The sequence below is a fragment of the Oreochromis aureus genome, linkage group 10, assembly GCF_013358895.1.
Source record: "Oreochromis aureus strain Israel breed Guangdong linkage group 10, ZZ_aureus, whole genome shotgun sequence".
Lineage (NCBI taxonomy): Eukaryota > Metazoa > Chordata > Actinopteri > Cichliformes > Cichlidae > Oreochromis > Oreochromis aureus.
In genome coordinates this window covers 16,679,318-16,700,064 of record NC_052951.1, presented here as the reverse complement: position 1 = coordinate 16,700,064, position 20,747 = coordinate 16,679,318, and the positions used below count along the sequence as shown (strand labels likewise).

Here is a 20,747-nt window from a genome sequence, read left to right as displayed (position 1 = left end):
CATGCATTGAATCTTAGAAGAAGAGATTAGGCAAGACTGTCTTTATAGACCATTAACTCACAGCGTGCCCAGTGTTCATTCTAAACCTGTGAAGTTCTGAGGGGCCTTAAATCAATTTGAAGAGTAAATGTAAAGGAGGAAGTGGACATCAGCGATGATTCTGTGCATCTCTTAATTTTTATTTTCACAAGCTATTTTCAGTTTTGATACTCCGTGATTTCTTGGGTTACAGGGCTTTCTTTTTTCTACTTTAAAGCATATTTAAAAGCTGAGTGTTGTTACGGCTACAATAGAGTCTAACAATATTTTATGACACAACAGTACTGTACCATGGATTTCAGACTTGGCTTACGTCTTGTCCTGCACTCGGCTCCGCGTAGATTTCTCCCAGATTTTGCAGCTTGAAGAACCAGCCAAGTATGTGCCTGTCGGAGCTGGATCATAGCCAATATCAGCTGGGGCAGATTTGTTTTGGGCCATGCGTGTCACTGTGTAGTAGCCTCTAAGTACATGTGTGGGGTTAGTGAAGGAGTCTTGGGAGAGTAGGCTGTACACACAGCTGTGTGTGGAGGTGAACATGCAAGCTGGGGCAGCAAGCCCCTTTATTTTTCTGGCAAGGCCACAGTTTGGGTTATAGGTTTCATTTGCAAAGCAGCCACATGAGCTACAGTTGTCTGTTTAATATCAGAAGAATGCATTTATCTGTGTGTAATTGCCCCTGTGATATGTTCAAGTGATCATGAGCTGACTCTAAATTTAAGACTGCGTGTGTAATTCATCATCACCTCTCATTCAAGGCCTTGCATTTCTCTCCTACACTCAGGAGCTTCTGTCTCTGGCTCTTTCTCTTGGGCCTTGTCATAATCCATGTCTAGCTCCTTCTGTACATAACAATAACAAAGAAATGCTGCGAGGCTGTGTGTGATGACCAAATGAGGCAGAAATCCCTAGCAGCTATGCAAACATGTCTATGCTTCGTATGAAATAAACATTTTGCAATTATTCATTCAGATCAGTCGCTTCTCAGTTCTCCTCTCGCTGTCTTGAATCCTGAAAAAGATGAAGTACGACTCCAATTTGTCAAAAGAGATCAGTAGGAATTTATTATTTGCTTTAAAAAAAGAAATACAGCTTCTTTTTTTTTTCTTTCTGTCTTCCATTGCTCCACTGATCAGTCACTGGCAGTCATCTCAAACTGAACTCCAAATTGCGGTTCTCAAACAAAGAAATGTTTCCGAGACAGCCAAAGAGCATGTAGTGCTGGAGCCGGGCTCGTGACATGAGTAACTTTAAGCTGGACCGGTGCCAGCTTTGCATGATGGGGATTTGCACGGTTGAACACAGAACAGAGGTAGAAACCAATTCTTGAAAACATCAGGACATCCAATCACTGCAGTTAAAATGATGCGTTTGATGATGAGTATATATAAAGAAAGAAAAACAAAAAAAAAGCTGAGCAGTGGGTGTGTGTGTGTGTGTGTTGGGGGGGACTGGTGTAAAACACCTCATCATGTTACTCACATTCTTGATGTATAAAGTCACAGACATAAAATACAGCACTGGTGGCTAAATCCTTGTACATTCATTAGGGCTCATGTATTCAGCCTTTTGGTTGCCACTTGTCTGGCTCGTGTGCTACATTTCTCCGGGTTACGCCATTTGAGAATCTCATCCTGGTCATCGTTGTTTTCTTTGTACTGAGATGAACAACTTCACAGTAAAACGCATTCAGGTGAATGACTGATGTAACTGATTTTAGGAAGCACTTTCTTTGAAAGACACAGAGGTGAACAGCAAACTGAGTTGTCCCTGAATAACAAAGGGAATCTTCTGTCACGGCGTGGCACAAGTGCATGCCACAGTGCTGAACAGCTGGCAAAGTGGAAATACAGACTGATCACAGATTTTTCTTCATCTGGTTTATATGTGTTTGATTTAGGATGATCAACAATTTGACAAAAAAAAAAAAATCTCAACACAGCATAAAGTGAGCTGCAGATGGTTTCCAAATGTCAGCTTGTGGTTGAAAGTCCTCTTTTCTTATAAATAATGCTAAAAACACAAACGCCTCCCTCTCACTCAATTCTGAACAATCACAAGTCTCTATAAACCTAGGAGACACATACAGTACACGTAATGTAGCCCACATACATACAAATACACATATATTCAAATACTCAAAAACAATAACCTCTTCATGTGAAATAATGGATCTGAAATCATAAATTTATATAAAAATATAAAATAAAGGTTAAATCCAAACGAGTGTTGTCCGAAAGGTGAGAAAAATAATAATCTCAATTGTTTTTTCACTATGCGATGCATTGGCAAATCAATGAATCAGTGTCTCTGTGAACACACGCCGTTTGTCTGTCCATGTGATCTGACGGGTGTGTCCAGAGACCATTCTCAGAGTAGCCACTAGATGGGTTTAATACTGGAGGGTAAAAAAACAGAAGTCCACAGACACAAAGAGAGGAACGAGGTCCTTAGCTCTCTGGCCAGCCAGCGAGGTAACATGAAAACTACACATTTATCTATCTACACTAAGGGATCTCTGACTGCAGGGCATGGTAAGTGCACATTTTCCATTTGGCTCTTAACCCTGATCAGTTCGTGGAGACCTGCGTCACTTTGTAGTGGATGGGTGGGCTGCTGCAGTCGAGCCCATCACACATATTCCTGCAAAGCTGCCGACACAATGGCAGTACAAATATTCTACCAGGAGACAGACGCTAAGTATTTTTTGTGGGTATTGCCCACCAAATGTCACTAGCGGGGAATTTGGGAAACCTTGATTTCTTTTTGTGGAATAAGACAATTGTTTTTGAGAATGACAATAAAACTGACACCATCACCGCTTGCTTTCTTTTGATCCATGCAAAAGAACATCCAAAAGGCTGGTCAATCATGCTTTGTTCAGGTTGTCCGTCTTAGAGTTTCTCCTTAAATAGTAATGTCATGTTTCAAATGTTTCAATTATATTCTCATCTCATGATCGGGACTCTGTTCCAGTGAGGGCTCCCTGGTGCTGATCATGGACGCTGAGGGCCCTTGGTTGACTCCAAATGGAGAAACAGCTGGCGATCGAGCTGCCAGAGGGGACAGAGACGGGGAGAAGCTCGGTGACATTGCTGCTGATGAAATAGATCCCTCGTGACTGATGGGGGACCTGCGGAGCGAAGCCAAGTGGGGGAATGTCCGCCCAATTACAGGGACTTTGGGAGGAACTGACATGGCTCCTGGGTGGGCCACTGATGTGATGAGAGGTGGAGGGTCAATTCTAGGTTTAGGATCCATTTTGGGCTTGGGCTGGAAGGGCTGGCGAGGGTTCTGACTTTGCTGAGCAGTTTCATCTTTCAGCCTGGCAATCTCTGTGAAGACATTTGCAAGAGGCTGGAACTGAGGGCACCAGTTGAGTAGATAATCCCAGTTATAGCTTCCACGGAGCTCCTCGTCACTGGCAACAATAGCTGTGAGGGAACCATCTACGGAAGGTTTACCATCCTCCGGAAAGGCATAATCCTTGGGGAGGGAAATATTGAGACCACGGCCCACTCCTAGGTAACCACCTCCCTCATCCCTGTAGACTGGGAGCTGTCCAGAGAGTAAGGTCCCACTGAGGCTGCCACCTAGCTTCTTTCCTTTGAACCAAGTGCTGCCCTCCAAAGCTGCAGGCTCACAGGAAATATCAGAAAGCTGGTCAGCATCCTGCTGGATTCCAGAGTCCGGTCCTCTGGCAGAGATGTGCTCCTGCATTGATGAGGTGATAGATGCAACGCGGGGATACTCATTTATCATCCTGATCTCATCATCCTCTGCTGCTTCAGCTGATCCTCTACCACTGGAGTGAGAAGGATCCAAAGACCCTCCTCTAGTGTAGGGGCCGCCACCAGCACCACCTTGGTCACCAGCATACCCTGGCAAGGCCTGGTGGTAGATCCTTTCTCCCCCTGGCCCAGGGCTACAATCATCCAGTTTTTGCAAGGCAGTTCCCGAGGCAACAGTTCTGTTTCCTGTCTCCTGGTCTTTCTTTCTCCTGCGTGACTTGACCAGGAACACAACCACTGCCATGACCACAAGCAATATGATAAAACCAAGAGACACAGCAACTATGCTAATAACCAGGATGTTGACATCAGCGGCCAGGCCAAAGTTGGTGTTTGTCACATCGATGGAGACCTGGGCTGTAGTAGTGCGAGATGTATCTAGAGGGCTGTGAGCTTGCACATCTAAAGTCATAACTCTGGTTTCCCGTTTACTCCGACCCGACCCACTGCTGCTACTGCTGCCTGAGCTGTCCAGCTTGAGAAAGACCACCCCAGTGGTTTTGTTTACATCAAAATATGGTGAGCTGGCAGTAAGAGAATAAAGAACAATACCATCCACCCCTTCATCCTCATCACTTGCCTGGACCTGGCCAATGCTTTGTCCTTTCTTGGCTCCCTCTGGAACTTCAAAGGAAAAATCAGAGGATGTGAAGAGTGGGTCATACTCATCCTCACCCGTGACAAACACCTGTACAGTCACAGTGGCTGAATGGTTGCCTGAATCCACTGCCACTGCGACAAAACTGAAGCTGTTGACCTTCTCGAAGTCAAATGGAATTTTGCTTCTGATTTCTCCTGAGTTCTGGTCCACAGCAAAGCTTTCTTTTCCTGCCCCAGACCGCTCCAACATGTAATACTTCAGCTGGCCAAAAACCCCCGTGTCGTGGTCTATCGCGTGCAGAACAGTCACCGCTGAGTTGGCTGGCTGGTTTTCTCTGATACTGGCTATCAGGACATCCACAGGGAAGAACGGATGGTTATCATTCACGTCTTTGACCTCAACAATGACTGGAGCTAGGGCGAAGTGACCCTGTCCGTCTGTGGCTTGAACAATGACAACATGTGTGGGCTGGTGCTCGCGATCGAGTGCTCGCTGAAGCTTTAAGGCTCCGCTCCACGGGTCCACAGTAAATAAGTTCACCTCATTCCCAGAGCTGATAGAATACTGGACTTCAGCATTAGGAGTTGAGTCAGGGTCTGTTAAAAAATACAACAACAGAGTTCAAGTCAAACAAGACAGCGAGAGACATTTACAGGTGACTGGATGAAAGAAGGAACACCCACCTGTAGCAGTCAGTCGTATGATCTCAGTCCCAGCGGTAGCACCCTCAATCAGCGACACGGTGTATTCTGCTCTGGTGAACGCTGGAGGATTATCATTCACATCACCGATTGTTATCACCGCAGCAACACTAGAGCTCCTCTGCGGCACGCCGCGGTCTGACACTACCACAGTGAGGTTGTACAGTGACTTGGTTTCAAAGTCAACTCCCTCGGCCAACAGCAGAGTCCCAACCGTCTGAAAGCCCCGTCCCTCCAGGAAGCGCACGCTGCTTTCGATCTGGAATGCGTTTCCTTCATTCCCGCTGGCAATGGCAAAGTCGAAGCCGCAGTTTTCTCGAGAGAGGTCGCTGTCGAACGCTTCAAAAGTGAGAACTGTCGACCCTGGGATCGTGTCTTCAGAAACCGTAGCCCTGCAAACCAACCAAGTATTATGTGAAGACGGCTGTTCGGGTTACACCTCAATATGTCCAAATTCTAATCAGCACAGACTGACCTGTACTCCGACTGGTGAAACACAGGAGCATTGTCGTTGACGTCGGATATTTGAACTTGGACTGTAGTAAAAGAGGAGAGCGGGGGCAGGCCTCTGTCGCGAGCTTCAATGACGATGCTGACTGATGGGCGCTCGGGGTCAAACTCAACTCTGTGATTGATGAACAGAGTTCCTGAAATCAGAAGGAAATGAGATGAACTTACTCATTGTGCCAAAAGTGTTATTAAAAATGAGTGCAGGGAAATAAAAGAGAGCAGGAAGCAGCCAAGCTTATCTTTACCATTGCCCGGGTCAATGTAGAAACCCTCCTTGGTTGACGACATCACTTTATAGGTGATCCTGCCGTTCTCGCCGGAGTCCCTGTCAGTCGCTGTTACTGTGATAACTGCACTTCCTGGTGGTGTGTGCTCAGGAAGAGTAACCTAAGAGAAAAAGAGACATTAATTCTAACATTTGGATACAGGAAACAAACACCCCAGCATTGGATAATATAAAGCTATAACTCATTGTGTGGAGGGCAACAGGCACTGCCTTCACAGAGGGGAAAATACTTTTTATAATGTAGTTCCTTTATCCTGTGTGTGTTTTTCCTTATACTGAGGTCATTTCCTGAGACAGAGTAGTATATTTTTTACAGGCTCATCTCCACAATGGTCCCCAAGTTAATATTAGGCAGTTAAATTTTATCACACCCATTGTGTGCAAGTTAGAAGTGTACAAATGTGTATTTTACAGTGTGTGTCAAGCCCACAAGTGCATTTAATGTTGTCTAGTAGAAATAAACTGTTTCTGAATTTACTTTAAGATCTTATAATTTGTGAATACCTCTAACAAAAACACATTCAAGCAACATTCTCTTTAGATGCCCGTATGAATTTTTAGAAAATAACAACAAATGCAATAAAAATAAAATTAAAGGCATACCTGATAAAGATCATGTGTAAATGCTGGTGCATTGTCATTAATATCTTCCACCAAAATTGTAATGTTGGCCTCAGTTTGCTGCTGGCTGTCAGTGGCTCTGACAGTCAGGGTGTACCAAGTCTTCTCCTCAAAATCCAGAGGGGCAGTGAGTGACACGCCTCCACTATAGCGGTGAATCCCAAACTTGCCTAGTGCTGTTGGGTCTAGCTGTAAAGAGTAGGAGAGGGCAGGACTGGAGTCGACGTCGTTGCCCGTCACGAGAGTGATTTCAGTGCCTATCAAAGTATCTAACAGAAATGAACTTATTAGTTGCATTCAAACACACCACATATATCGCATAGGCATGATTTGTGTGATGATGATCCTTGATCCTTACTGTTTGTAAATGTCAGCACATTGAGTGTTAACCGGAAACTCCAACAATACCTTTTAAATTAAGCAAAACTTACTCTCTGGGATGCGGATTTCCTGGTGCATGGGAATAGTGGGACTGTTGTCATTCTGGTCAACAATAATGACCGTCAGTGTGGCTGAACCTGCGAGTCGTGGACTTCCTCTGTCAGTTGCTGTAACTACCAGCCTGTGGGTGAGAAGAGAAGATGATAATCCAAACCGTCCTCTGTTATTACACTTTGGTGCTACATGAATAAACTGAATTTAACTGAATTGAAAATTATGTGCATATTCTGTTTCAGACTGATCGCACTTTGGTTACAAAAGCAAGAAAGTAAGTAAAAGTTGAAGTTCTTACTTGGTTTGAGTAAAGATCTCACGGTCCATGATGGCTGCTGTGGTAATGCTTCCTGTCACAGGGTCAATCTTGAAGAGGCCACTCATGCTTGATGACTGGATGGAGTAGGTCACCTGACCATTTTGGCCCTGATCCACATCCTCAGCAACAACCTGGAAAGAGAGGACAGAAAGGGAAACAAAGAGGAGGACATTTATTTGTAGCCTTTGTAGAACTCCAATAGACCAAATATCTGTGTAACTCTGTATTAATATTATTATTATTTTAACATTTGTGAGCACCTGTATGATTGGCATTTCATATCCTTGTGCTTCCTTCATGTAGGCCACATAATTCTGCAGCTGGAAACGAGGAAGGTTGTCATTGACATCCTGCAGGATCAAGTTAAAAGCCATGTAAGATGTAGAGGACACAGTTTCAGCCTTCACAACAAGACGGAGTCTTGGGGCGTCTTCAAAGTCTAGTTCCTTGGAGGTCTGCACCCTTATTTCACCTGTGGAACAAACAGTAGGAAGATTTGATTAAAAATTGAAGATCACAATATCCTCGTACTAATTAACCTTCTTGATAACACATTGCATGAGACATACTTTAAGAAACACTTTCAGGGTGAGCGTTACCTGTCGAAGAGCTGATACTGAAGGCCTGCTTTCTGTTCCCACTGAAGAGGCTGTAGCTGATACCGTTACGAGAACCATCTGGGTACTGAGCTTGAGCCTGAGCCACAGTGGTACCTGAATTTTTTCAGTGGAGCAGAGAAAAAAAAATTGTGTTTGTAATTGTTTAAAAAATGATATAGGAGAATAAAAACCTGGTGCACTACTTGCTGTTCCTGATAACACTGCCCAACCTTTTGCTGCGTTCTCCTGTATGCTGACATCTCTAGCATTCCTTGAGAAACGAATTCCGCTGTATTCCACCTCCTTCACATAAATGATCACAACACCCTGTGTAGACTGAGCTGGGCTGCCTTGGTCCATGGCCTCCACTATCAGGGTCCGTTGTGCTTGGGTGAGGTCCGCCAGTCGTTCAGTGGCCTGTATCTCCCCAGTTAGGGAGTTGATACTGAAGCCTTTCACTGGGGTGGCGAAACGGTAAAACACAGAACCATTTGCTCCAAAGTCCTTGTCCTCTGCCTTCATCGTAGCTAAAACCCGCTGGGAACGCCTGTTGGACACTTCAATGACCAGTGGATCTTGGATGAAGAAGGGGGTGTTGTCGTTGACATCCAGGACAGTTACTGTCACCTGTAAGGAAGACGTCATGTCTGAAATCGGATTTCAGATCAAAAATTCAAGCCCAATAAACACCTGAAACAGCTAACCCCTCATTTACCTGAGCAGACGAGTTCCTAGGTGCAGCTGGTGAAAGGTCAACAGCAAAAACCTGGAAGCTGTATGATGCCAGTTTTTCGCGATCCAGAGGGGCTGATGTGGTGATGCGACCATTGTGCTCATCTACAGTGAATGCGCCATGCGCCTCTCGACTGAGGAAATACAGAACCTTCCCATTTAGGTCTTCATCAGCATCGGTGGCTGAAACCTGGATACATACAAAAAAAAGTCAGATGATTAATAACTTTTTTTTCAAGTATTTCCAGTTTTTGAATATCTTTATTTCCATTTCAGCCCACCTCAAGAACCTGTGCTCCCTCTGTAGCATCCTCTGAAATTTCCACCGAGTAGCTACTTTTGCTGAAGACGGGGTTGTTGTCATTGACGTCCAGCACGTTGACTTCCACCGTGACAGTAGCACTGAGAGCAGGGCTGCCTCGGTCTGTGGCCACCACCTCCAGAGTGTATTTTGCATGCGTCTCCCTGTCGAGCCCGCGAGACGTCGACAAGGCTCCTGTGCTGGCGTGGAGTTGAAAATCTCCATCAGGGTCCCCGGCTAGAAGAAGTGGATAGAAAAAAAAAACAAAAAAATCAACGTGAATTCACTGCTGAAAGACGGAGACGAATGGAGACATCTGTGCCAGCTCTCCACTTAGTTCAGATTTTCGCTCTAGAGAGGTAGTACTGCTTTTGATAAGACAAACATTTGGCCACTCTGTGCAGGTTTTATTTGAGATATGGGGGAAACAGGGTCTAGTAAAACACAATAGGGTAAATTAGTCCAAAATCTCTATACAGCCTATCTCCTAGTCAGGACTAAACTCTTACAATAGAGTGGGTACAATATCAGCAAAAATGGGTCCAGGAGTCAATTTTAGTAACACATTAAAATCTCTAAATTCAAACTTTATGATTTTCTGGCCTTTAAAAAAACAACAAAAATGACAAAAATGTAATGTTTCTCCCAGTAAACAGCAATTACAGCAATTGTGGTGACCTAAATCACTCTTTAAAATCTAATAAAATACTTGGATTGGACACACAATGCTGTTTCTCACCAGCAATTCTGTACTCCAGCTCTCCACCAGGACCTGAGTCAGGGTCTGTGGCCTTGAGGATGCAAAGCTCTACAGGAGCCTGGTTCTCTGGCACTTCAAGTCCATAAAACGGCTTTGCAAAGATTGGAGCGTTGTCATTCACGTCCTGCACCGCCACTCGGACTACAGTCTTGGCAAAGTTAGGAGGGAGGCCTCCATCCCTGGCATATACTAATATGAGACAGAAATAAAAGAGATGTTAGAGTCAGTAAAGCAAGTTAAAATAAACTGTTCATATGAGCTGATATATGCTTAAACTAACACATTAATTAAAGCATTTAAATAAACTTGTAAGGGATTTAATACCTGTAAGAGTGTAGTGATCCTGTAGCTCTGTGTCCAGTTCCTTTGTGGTGGTGATGGTTCCTGTCACAGGGTTGATTATAAAGCCTTCCTCTGATACTCCTCCATATGTTATTTGGCCATTAGAACCTTCATGAAAAAAACAAGACGCAAATAGAAATAAAGGCACACAATGGATTTGGCTACATTAAATGTAATAAGGCAGTAATTTCAAAGAATTACAGCTGCAAGTGCCGGTGCTGTAAACTTATAAGGCTCTGGATAAGGATTGTGACCACACATTATCGTTAGCATCTGCATGTGAATGATTTAAAAAGATTTGGTTTCTCAAAACCATTTATGTGTGTGGTTTAGTTCTATGGTTTTTGGGGCCGATCGGCTCTTCCTTCTTACTCATTAAACCAGCACTGAAACTTGGAACCTTTTTTTCCTTCCATATCTTGACTTTCTTGGCATTATTCCTTTGGCCAAAAATAACAACTGTCTTCAATTTGTACAATTTGCTCTTCCTGAACTAAACGAGATCTTACTTTTTAAAGAGGTTTTTGTCAAAGGAGCCACGTATTAGCAATCGGAAAAATGGCTCATTTTTGGGACACATTTTATTTAATTTTAAAATACAATCCAAGCTGAGGCTGCACAGGTATCAAGCTAGTAGCTTACATAACACTCTGTCACTGGGAGCCTTTGTTCCCATAGGTGGTCCCTTCAAATTCGCACCTCAAAGTTTAGAGTAGTTCATTTCAATACAAGCTCACTTAACATAAACACAGAGCACTTAAAAAAGGGTACAAAGATACGATCCTCATGAAATACAAAGAAGAAGAAAATGATGAATTTCAGTGAATGTCTTTGTTTAGCAAGTTACTACTTCATGATTTAGTTTAGTGTTTTAAAACATGATGATATAATAACTTGTATTTTACGCAGTGTATATATTCTGTCATTAGAAATAGGTTTGTTGTAGTTACTGAGGTTTCTATCAGTAAGGAAGCTGGATAAATACAAACTGATAACTTATGGAGAAGTGTTGAGATGAAAGAAAACCATTTAGAATAGATGGAGCAATATTGGGTGAATTTTACCTTATTTTTGTAAAGTATTTCTTTTTTTTTCTTTTTACTAAATGTTTTCTTTTTACTTTTACTATATAAAACAAACTTTTTGCAGCTAATGCTTATTTTGGCTTATTTTGACATTCCTACTAGTCTTGTTCACTTAAAACATTAAACAGCAGTGAGAAAAATGTCACCCATCAGTCATGTGACTGAGATAAAGTGGTCTTGTCAAGGCATGATTGGTCTATTTTAGTCTCTTGCTCTCCAACTCAAGCAGTTCTCCCACCTCTCAGCTCAGCAGTCATGACTGAGATTAAGCTGATTCTCTCTTTCACTTCAGCTCTGGCTGTCTCTTAAACTCTCATTCATTTGTTATAGGTTTATATGTTCAGTCCCAGTTATTTAAAAGAAAATTCACTTTCATTATAACCTCATACATCCTACTAGTGTTCACTGGCCATGCTTTTAGACGTCTAGCAAGTTGAGTGGACAAATTGAAGACATAAATTGCAGATATATTCTGCAGCACACAGAACATCTTTCCGCACATCCTCCCTGCCCTTTAAGCTCACTTCTTCTCATTCACTGCACATACTCTAAACTTTAAACTTTAATAAAACATTTAAACCAACCTTGGTCCCGGTCAGTGGCCGTTACTGTCAACACTGAGGCTCCTGGTCCTTGGTTTTCCATCACCTGTGCCTCGAACTCTGCCCGCAGGAACACCGGCGCCTCGTCATTCACGTCAATCACCTGCACGCACAGCACCTGAGAGGTGGAAAGCTGCGGTGTTCCATGATCTTCTGCTACAATAGTGAGATTGAAGACTTCTTGCTCTTCACGGTCTAGGGATTTAAGGATGGAGAGAGAGCCTAGGAGGGAAAGAGAAGAATAATCAGAGAGTGCTGCATAACAGCTTTCTAAAACTTTCCCCAAAATACTTAAAATGAAACGGATACTCTACAGATTTTTTTTTTTTTTTGGCCTTTTTCTGTGTTCTTTGCTGCTTTTGTGTCTAAGTGTGTGTTTGGATTATTTTTGTGAACGTGCAATTTTCTGTACCTGTGATTTTCTGTGCCTTTTATGCCTGAAGGACTTGTAAAAGTAAAAACCTTCACAGCTTTGCTTTATGAGATTTTCCACTGAAAGCCCAGAAAGTACAGCTACTTCATACCAGCTATTCAATTCTGGCACTTTGAACATGCATTGAAATGTGTATCCACTTATTATCACTTAACGTGTATGATTACTGTAAACATTGTAAAACAGGCACACAGGTAAACACACGCTTCTGTTTGAGCTGCAATCCCAAATCAACTCATGGCCTTGCTTTAGGTCAATATGCTTTTTTTTTTTAATGCAACACGATCATATATGTTTGCATTTAAGTCTGCAAGCCATTAGCCGAAATGTGTATATGGGTACTTTATGTAAATCATACCAGTTTACACAGGGTCTGTGATTCAGACTCTTACCTAGATGTCACAAACCAGTCATCACCCTGACGTTCAAGGCAAAGTAAGAGGCCATATGAAGTGTGTGTGTGTGTGTGTGTGTGTACTTTTCACAGGAGACTACAAGCTTAGCTGGCATGCAGAAGCCTGAGAGACGTGTGTAATTTATAAATGTTACAGCTTGCCAAACATACATTGTGTGTAGAACTTTTTGTGAGGCTGAGGCTCTGATGTTTCTGTGAGGTCTCGCTAGCTGCCCTGTTTTAGTTAAAAGAAAACAGATGCAAACCATCTAGCGAACTATTGCATTACACACTCGAGCCAAGTTTGCTTTACTGATACAGTATCGACCATATGATAAAGGTGGTGTTACCCTTTATCATCAAATGCCATAGTAAATTTAAGAAAATGTGCATTATAGAAAATGCAATGCTGTACAAAAGCCCTCATTTCTTTATATTTCGTTAGGAAAATGTGAAACAGGTGCAGCAATTTATTGAAACGTGTCGCCACACACAGAAACATATTATATAAGTAGGGCAAAAACAGTATATAAGGCAAAACAGTGTTTTGAACAGTTTTTATAACTCTAACAAACTTGAAAGTCAATATTTGGTCTGACCACCTATATTTTTCAACATAGCCTGAATTCACTTATTATAATTTCTTCAGTTAGTCTTGAATATTGGGCTTATTATTAGGCTTTAGAAAACACTAGTTTGATCAACTGAAGGGTCAGACGCAGGTCCTGTGTCAACGTTTTGTTGGATTTTTTCATATTGCTTTAAGACATGACTTCCATGTATTGTTCATATTCTATAAATACATTTACAGGCCTGCCACGTCTTTTTTATTTTATTTTTTAGGTTCTCACTACACAGCATGGAAAGGTATGCCAAGTTTTCAGCTAATAGCTCTTTGGGAGTCACATTGTTGTTGCAAAAATACTATTTTATGTCTGTTAAAGTGTGTTATCTTTGGCTTTTTTTGTAGATTCGACTAAAGAAATGGGGAAAAATATGTGTTTATGTGACAGGCTGCTGGTAACAAAGCGCCTTAAGTTGTCTGTTATGCTTAGACAAAAAACTACTTCAACCATTGAGTTAGGTGCCTTTTGTGTGTTTGAATGATTCATAGGTCAGAGTTAAGTGTTTTAACAAAAAACATTCCTTTGAAAATGCTCAGGCACAAGACTTGGACTGAAAATGAGGGGGAAAAAAAGCAGCCAGTGTCCAAAGATGAACTTTGAAAGACCCTCACAAACCCTGGAGAACTATTCCTCAATGCCACTTTAAACAGTCAGAAGAAAGTGTTGCTTCTTGGAAGCAAAATATAAACAAATCAGGGGTGGCTCAAAATTTTTGCAAAGTACTGTATACAGAACATTTAATCCACAGCACATAAATTACCCAAGTATCCATTTATCCAAGCATATTACTTAAATGATGCCTTAAACAGTCAGATATAGAACTGTATAGGCAATCAATTAAATGTAAATTGTAGTTCATAAAACAAAGTAATTGAAAATTAAAAACTTATAAGCAATAATAAATCTATTGATACCCTCCGCGTTAGCCAGGGGGTTTGGTGCATGTCTTCACAATACATGCTAATGTGTCATTACAGCTATTAATAACCAAAAGCCTAACACCAACACGCCTGAGAAACAAACCAGAAGTGAAATCACTCCCTGTTGAGGAGCCAGACACTTGACAGTAATGGCGTAAAGACTTTCTTCCATCTGGAAGCTACATTAATGTCTGTGTCGTAGTTGTTAATCTCATCCCAGAAAGCGCTGAGCACGCCCACACCACCACGCTCCAACAATGAAGAGATCACATATGAAGAAAAAAAATATCAAGAGCTATCCACATCTCTAGCCCAAATAAAGATTGGTTCCCATGAACAAATCCATCAAGAAAAGGACACCAAGTATGATTCCAAAGAAATATTACACAGCAGCACTTCGGTGTCTAATTATGATCTTCTGGAAAGTTTTGTTCATCCAGGCGGCTTCCATCAATCATTAAATCCCAAAGAAAAAGGCCACAGGCTAGCCCTGCTGTGTTAAATCACTTAAACCAGGATTATAAGCACAAGAAACTATGTGGTGAATTTTACTTTACTCGTTTTTTGATGGAGTGTAAATTGGATAGTCATGGAAAGTTCCCTGTGTCTTGAGATATCGATTTCACATTACAGTATTTTCAAATGGTTCGTCCCACCCTCAAAGCTCACCGGTGTCAGGGTTCAGGCTGAAGCGACCAGCGCTGTTGCCTGCCTGAATTCTGTATGATACTCTGCCATTTTCTCCTTCGTCTGAATCTCGAGCCATGACGTACAAAATCACAAACCTGCCAACACACAAACCAAACATCATCACGGAAATGCACTTGAGGATTCCAAAGTATTTTATTACCGACACTGACGTGACACTCACCCTACAGGCTGATCCTCCATGACGCTGACCGCAGACGGAGAGCTGAAGACCGGCGCGTTGTCGTTTTCGTCTGTCACGAACACTCGGGCGGTGACTGAACTCCAGCGTCTCTGAGAGATATCCACTGCCTGGTCTGTGGCTCGCACCACGAGGTAAAGGGAGGGTGTGGACTCACGGTCTAACTTCTGCCCCAGGGTGAGGACTCCGCTTGAGGGGTCGAGGATGAGGAAGTCAGGAGTTTGAGGCCAGAAGTGCTCGATGGAATAGCGCAGCTCACTGTTGGGTCCACTGCCATCCTATAAAACAAAAAGAAAGAACGGACAAATTAGACAGGAAGTGGATAGATTATTCTCTTTCTACTTTTCTTCTGCAGGAAATTTAACAACAACAACACTGATAATGAATTGATCATTAAATTAATAAAATGCTTTATTAGGATAAAACGATCAATTTGAAGATGTCAGTTCTGTTAACAGATAACAGAATAACTGATATTTTAGGATTAAACAATAACAAAAAGCAGTGAATATAAAGCTGAAAACAACATGAATAACAACATAACTCAAATTAACTGTGCTTTATTGAAAACATATTGATCCCATAAACTCTTTCCCACCTGATCCACAGCTTGGAAGGTGTATATGGAAGCCCCTGGTTCGATGTTCTCGTGGATCACAATGGTAACGGGGTCTTCAGTGAACTGGGGCGCGTGGTCATTGCTGTCCTGCACGTTGATATCTAGTTTCACCAGGTGGCTGCTGGGAAATGCCTGAGAGAAGTCCGACACCTCGATGTGCAGGGTGTATCTTGAGCCCTTCTCATAGTCCAGCTCCCGGACCACGTACACATCGCCCTTTAAGTGGTCCACCATAAAGGTCCCATCGCGATCTGTCCCTCCCACGACCAGGTAGGTCACCTGGCCTTCCAATAGAGCAGATTCATGCTGATCAGGTGGACGGACTGAACCGATGACAGAGCCTGGAACTGCCCCTTCGACTGTGTTCAGGGTCATAGAGAGAACGTTGGGCTTGGGGCTGGACCTGGAAGAGCTGAGAACCTAAAGAAAAGGAAACTAGGGTCAAACAAACCAATTTCCTGAGTATTTGTGGTAAAGTCTTTCCAATAATAATTGTGATTTAGATTGCAGTGTAATTCATCCATGGATCTGTCCCAAAACAGACTGAAACAACACTTCTCAGTAACAAAAAAAGGAGGAAAGTGGCAAGAAGCTGTATACGTGTGTTAAAGGATCTGATTTCCTCTGATATTCTGCAGACAATGCATCTATATGGCTCTCATCGCAACCCATCCCTAAACATAGCCTTGGGCTGTAGTCTGTTTCTGTTTTGTTGTTAATGCTATAATAACCTTCACAGGCACTCTCACTGTGCATGAAGGCATTACGTGTAATCCTTCCAGTAAATATCTTGACACTGCCGCATTCTGGCTTCAACTTGAGAGTCAGGCTTTGTGACCTGTGACAAAATAATGAAGGGTGTGATAGTAGGGAAAACTGTAAGTGTTCCAGTTCAAATAATTCAGAGCAATAAGCAACCTCCACATATGCTACAGGCTGCTCCAATGGGAAACAAATACGAGCCAGAGGGCCTTTGACACTTTGAACCACTTCAGGGTTCAACACTGTTCTGGGACGGATCAAAGAGCTCTGAGGAAATACAAGCAGATTTTCTGGTTTCATCATCAAGAAATACACACACGGACACAAACCTACATTCACACACACGCGCGCACACACACTCCTTTGTCCTCAATATCTATACCGATTAATGGAGGTTTTTTCCTCCATTAATTGGACTCAAACTAAAACTAAAAGAGGGGGGACGTGATGTGGTTAAGTCTGACCACTCTTTGCACGTATTTGCAGGTGAAATGCACTACTATCCACACATTATCAAGGCCCATTTGTTACTACCTCACCCCGACTCACTCACACCTTGACCCATGAGACCTTTAATAACAACCTTTTAACTCTTACTCGTAAGAGTTAAATTCTTGGGGACTTTCCATCAGTTTTTAGAACTGAAGAAGCCTCTATGCTCTATCCTTGAAGCCTCCAGTTGCTATAACTCAAGTGCCTATAGGACTACATCACTACTTTTGATCACTTTTTATTAAAAAAAAAAAAAAAAACAGCAGTTGAAGCAGAAGTATGTTGCAGCTTTTCCTCCATGCTTCATTGTAGTGCCGACACAAACAATAACTGATTGCACTGAAATTGTAATTTTGTGTTCTGGGCTCAAGCTCCAAATGGATGACTACAGCTGGTGAAAGTCTGTTTTTTAAGTAATTTGCTTAAATGCACTTCCTCAGATCACATAATTTAATGAGCTGGCAGCACTAACAAATGCGCTGCACTGCACTACTTATACTTTTTCGCCTCATTTGCCTTTTCTCTGTACAGGCTAACTATCATGTGTACTGTAGTACATGTGGTGTACAACGGTATCCGTGTGTCTGATTTTACGCGCAGCTAAGGGAAATGTTATCTCAAAATCATTAACTGGAAACGTTACCTCATGCAAGTGTTTGAACGTGTCATTACAGCGAGCGTGTCTCTGTGCGTGCATGTATCACTGCTTGCTACTGTACTGCGGTGTATTCCCTTTCTCTCTGTGTGATTTGATGCAGCTGGCTTTCATCAAATCTCATCTGGGAGCATTTGATTCCAAGGTGCCTGTTTCCCCTCTGTCTAATCTCAGAGCCGCACAAGCAGTGCACAGGCGAAATCTAAGGCAAGCACTCCCACCGTAATTAGCATCCTTTTCCTTTCTGAAATCACATCGCACAAAAACACTGAGCTCTGAAGCTTTTTTTTCCTGCAGTTGAATTCCTGATATTGTATGTTGATATGGAGGACTGACCCTCCTCCAGAAAGTTCACAGTATTAGCTCAGTCTTTCGCACCATGGGTTCTAGTTACCCCTCTAACCTTTGGATCAGGAAACACCCACTAGATTGGATAGAGCTCTTTGTTTATAAAGGCACAGGTTCAGTTTCTCTCTTTCTCATATTTACCTCTTTTCCAAATTCCTTTGACAGTCAAACTGCTCACTGTTTTCCTCAGATTGAGGAAATTACAGCTTGTGTTACAGAAAGAAACGCAGAAGGACTGAGGTGAAGCACAGATGTTTAGGTTTGGTCACCAGACTTTGTGTCCAATCAGGAGATGTCACAGAATATTTTTGAAATTCAGAGCATATGAGGATGTTTGGCAGCTGGGTAAGGATATGAAAATGTGCAGATTGTGTTTACTTGTATTCGTAGCTGGCAGGTGGAGCTGAGGGTCGGCGCGCCGTGGTCAGCAGCAGTCACAGTGAAGGCATACTCGGCTCGCTCTGTCAATCTCAGAGGGGAAGCGGTTCTAAGCTCACCGGTGGTTGGATTGATGGAGAAACGCTCTGCTCTGGAGCCTGAAGTAAATGAAACAAACATTATCAATGTATGTTATGTGGATGCCGTGGCAGGTGGAAAAATCTGTAAATTTGTGGCTTTAAGACGAATTATGAGGCTCACCTGATAATGAGTAATAGATGGTGCCATTCTCTCCCTCGTCTGGGTCTTTAGCTGCCACCGTTCCTATGACTGTTCCTGATGGAAGCCCCTCAGTCACCTGCAAAGAAGTATTGTTACTCACCGGGAATGAACACAACTGCAGATCCATTAAATCCTCCCTATTTGCTACGATACCACCTCTCTGTGGGTTAATGTCACACCCCACTAATAAAACCCCAGCATGCACAGAAGAAAATTACATTCATTGATATATAATATTTATCCCCCGAAGCTGCTTGCTGATATAACTAATCTCCCCCTCCCTTCTCACCTGAAGCACCAGCTCCCTGTCAGGCCTGGCATGAATGAAACTGGGGGCGTGGTCATTTTCGTCCAGCACAGTGATATGAGCAGTCCCTGTAGCACTGCGAGGGGGCGTACCCCCGTCCTGTACAACCACAATAACCTGATAGCTGGACTGCTGCTCTCTGTCCAGTGCAAGGCGGGTACTAATCTCACCTAAAGCAAAAAAAAGGACACAAGGGAAGCCGTTGAGTAATTACCATGTCAATTTAATTTAATTGAGAAAGAGCAAATCATCAACTCCTCAAGGGAAATTATGCTGGTATTATCACTGCTTACGAAGTAACTACATTTCATGCTGCGCAGCACAGTTAAAAAAACCTGCTAAGTGTACTATTATCCCTACTTGTGTTATGGTTACGGTGTTCATTGTTACCTGTTTGCGAGTTAATCTGAAAATGCCTGTCTGTGTGCAGCAGCCTGTAGGTGAGTCGAGCATTTAGTCCTGCGTCTCTGTCCGTTGCAGAAAACCTGCCGAAGCCCGTTCCTGCGTGCAGGTTTTCTCTGACAGCCAGAAACACCCTCTCCTGGCTCAGTCGAGGGGAGTTGTCATTTTCATCCGTCACTGTTACCCGGACGGTTGCGCTGCCGGTTCTTCCTGCACCACCTGGGCCCGAGGTGGCAAGAACAGTCAACAGGAACATGTCTTTGACTTCTCGGTCTAAAGAGCTCCGAACAAACAGCCAACCGCTATCTGGCATGATGCCAAAACCTGCGGCATCACCATCAGGTCTGAGGCGGTAGGAAATAGAGGAGGAAGATGAGGAGGAGGAGGAGCTTCCACCATTTCCAGAAGCCTCTCTGTTAAGTGCACGGACCTGAAGGAAGCGCGTGTTTAGAGGGGTGTTTTCACGTAGCTCCACGCGGTACGTGAGGGTATCAAAGTTTGGGCCTTGAGCGTCTTGTGCTTGGATGTGGACCACAAGAGTGAAGGTGGAGCTAAGTTGAGGTGCTCCACCATCCTTGGCAACCACCTGAAGGTCATAGCGAGGGACACTTTCATATGATAGACTCCCGATTAGACGTACCTCCCCACTGCCCCTGTCAACGCCAAATGTCCTCTGGCCACTGCTGCCTGCAGCCCCAGCAGAGACTAGGTCGAAGCTGAGCTGACCGTTATGGCCGGAGTCTTTGTCGGTGGCCTGAATACGGTAGATAATCGTCCCCATTTTGGTGATCTCAGGTAAAAGAAGGGACTCGGATGAGGATGGCAGGAAGGTAGGGGCATTGTCATTGATGTCTGCAATGGTTATGTGTACCCGGCTGATTCCATATGCCGGAGGAGAGCCAGATCGTGCCTGGATCTCCAGGTCAAGACTGGGGCAGGTCTCGTGGTCCAGAGGAAGGGCTGAGCGAATGGTACCAGAGGCGCTGTCCACTGTAAAGTAGCCATGAGGGTCTCCAGATGAAATAGAGTAGAAAATATCCTTAGAGCCACCTGATGGAAGACAGAAGATGTAAGGAAATAGTGAGAAATTATGCCACAATGGAAATTGTGGGATTTTCAAATTAAAATACAATAAAACGGAAAACAACTGAGAGGTTGAAATATTAAGTGTTTACTAAGAAATAATAATATGAAGACCAAAAATCAGATTCACTGAGAGCCTTGTATACCACCACAGCCATCTGTCCACTACACCACTGATTAGTCTGACTCAAAATTACATCCCAATTAAAATCCATCATTGACCCTGAGAGAAAATAGGAGTACGAGTAGAAAATAATTGGCAGTAAATTGTGCACCGTGAGGCGGATGTGATTTCTTAATGGAGTGTATACAATTGTTGCTTGGTTATTTCTACAACTACTCAAGAGATAAGGCATCATGCTGCAGCCCATTAGTGCATTTTTGTCCTGGTACTTGTCAGGAAGATGAAAATGGGCAAGTCGCACAGAACTGC

General features: G+C 43.1%; 1 protein-coding gene across 1 annotated transcript in view; it reads right to left on the bottom strand.

Moving 5' to 3' along the window:
- Positions 1-1,903: 1,903 nt before the first annotated feature.
- LOC116331404 (protocadherin-16-like) overlaps positions 1,904-20,747 on the bottom strand; it is an 86,857-nt gene continuing 68,013 nt past the window's right edge. The window contains exons 8-29 of the mRNA XM_039618455.1: positions 19,220-20,281; positions 18,812-18,999; positions 18,502-18,598; positions 18,241-18,398; positions 15,585-16,025; positions 14,969-15,264; positions 14,767-14,882; positions 11,707-11,946; positions 10,020-10,145; positions 9,675-9,884; positions 8,916-9,172; positions 8,618-8,824; positions 8,133-8,529; positions 7,903-8,016; positions 7,564-7,775; positions 7,283-7,434; positions 6,981-7,111; positions 6,532-6,818; positions 5,888-6,029; positions 5,608-5,779; positions 5,115-5,524; positions 1,904-5,027 (exon numbers count right to left, since the gene is read on the bottom strand). Coding sequence (XP_039474389.1) covers positions 2,980-5,027; positions 5,115-5,524; positions 5,608-5,779; positions 5,888-6,029; positions 6,532-6,818; positions 6,981-7,111; positions 7,283-7,434; positions 7,564-7,775; positions 7,903-8,016; positions 8,133-8,529; positions 8,618-8,824; positions 8,916-9,172; positions 9,675-9,884; positions 10,020-10,145; positions 11,707-11,946; positions 14,767-14,882; positions 14,969-15,264; positions 15,585-16,025; positions 18,241-18,398; positions 18,502-18,598; positions 18,812-18,999; positions 19,220-20,281 — 7,463 coding nt within the window. The 3' untranslated portion in view covers positions 1,904-2,979. The remainder of the gene's footprint in view (positions 5,028-5,114; positions 5,525-5,607; positions 5,780-5,887; positions 6,030-6,531; positions 6,819-6,980; positions 7,112-7,282; positions 7,435-7,563; positions 7,776-7,902; positions 8,017-8,132; positions 8,530-8,617; positions 8,825-8,915; positions 9,173-9,674; positions 9,885-10,019; positions 10,146-11,706; positions 11,947-14,766; positions 14,883-14,968; positions 15,265-15,584; positions 16,026-18,240; positions 18,399-18,501; positions 18,599-18,811; positions 19,000-19,219; positions 20,282-20,747) is intronic.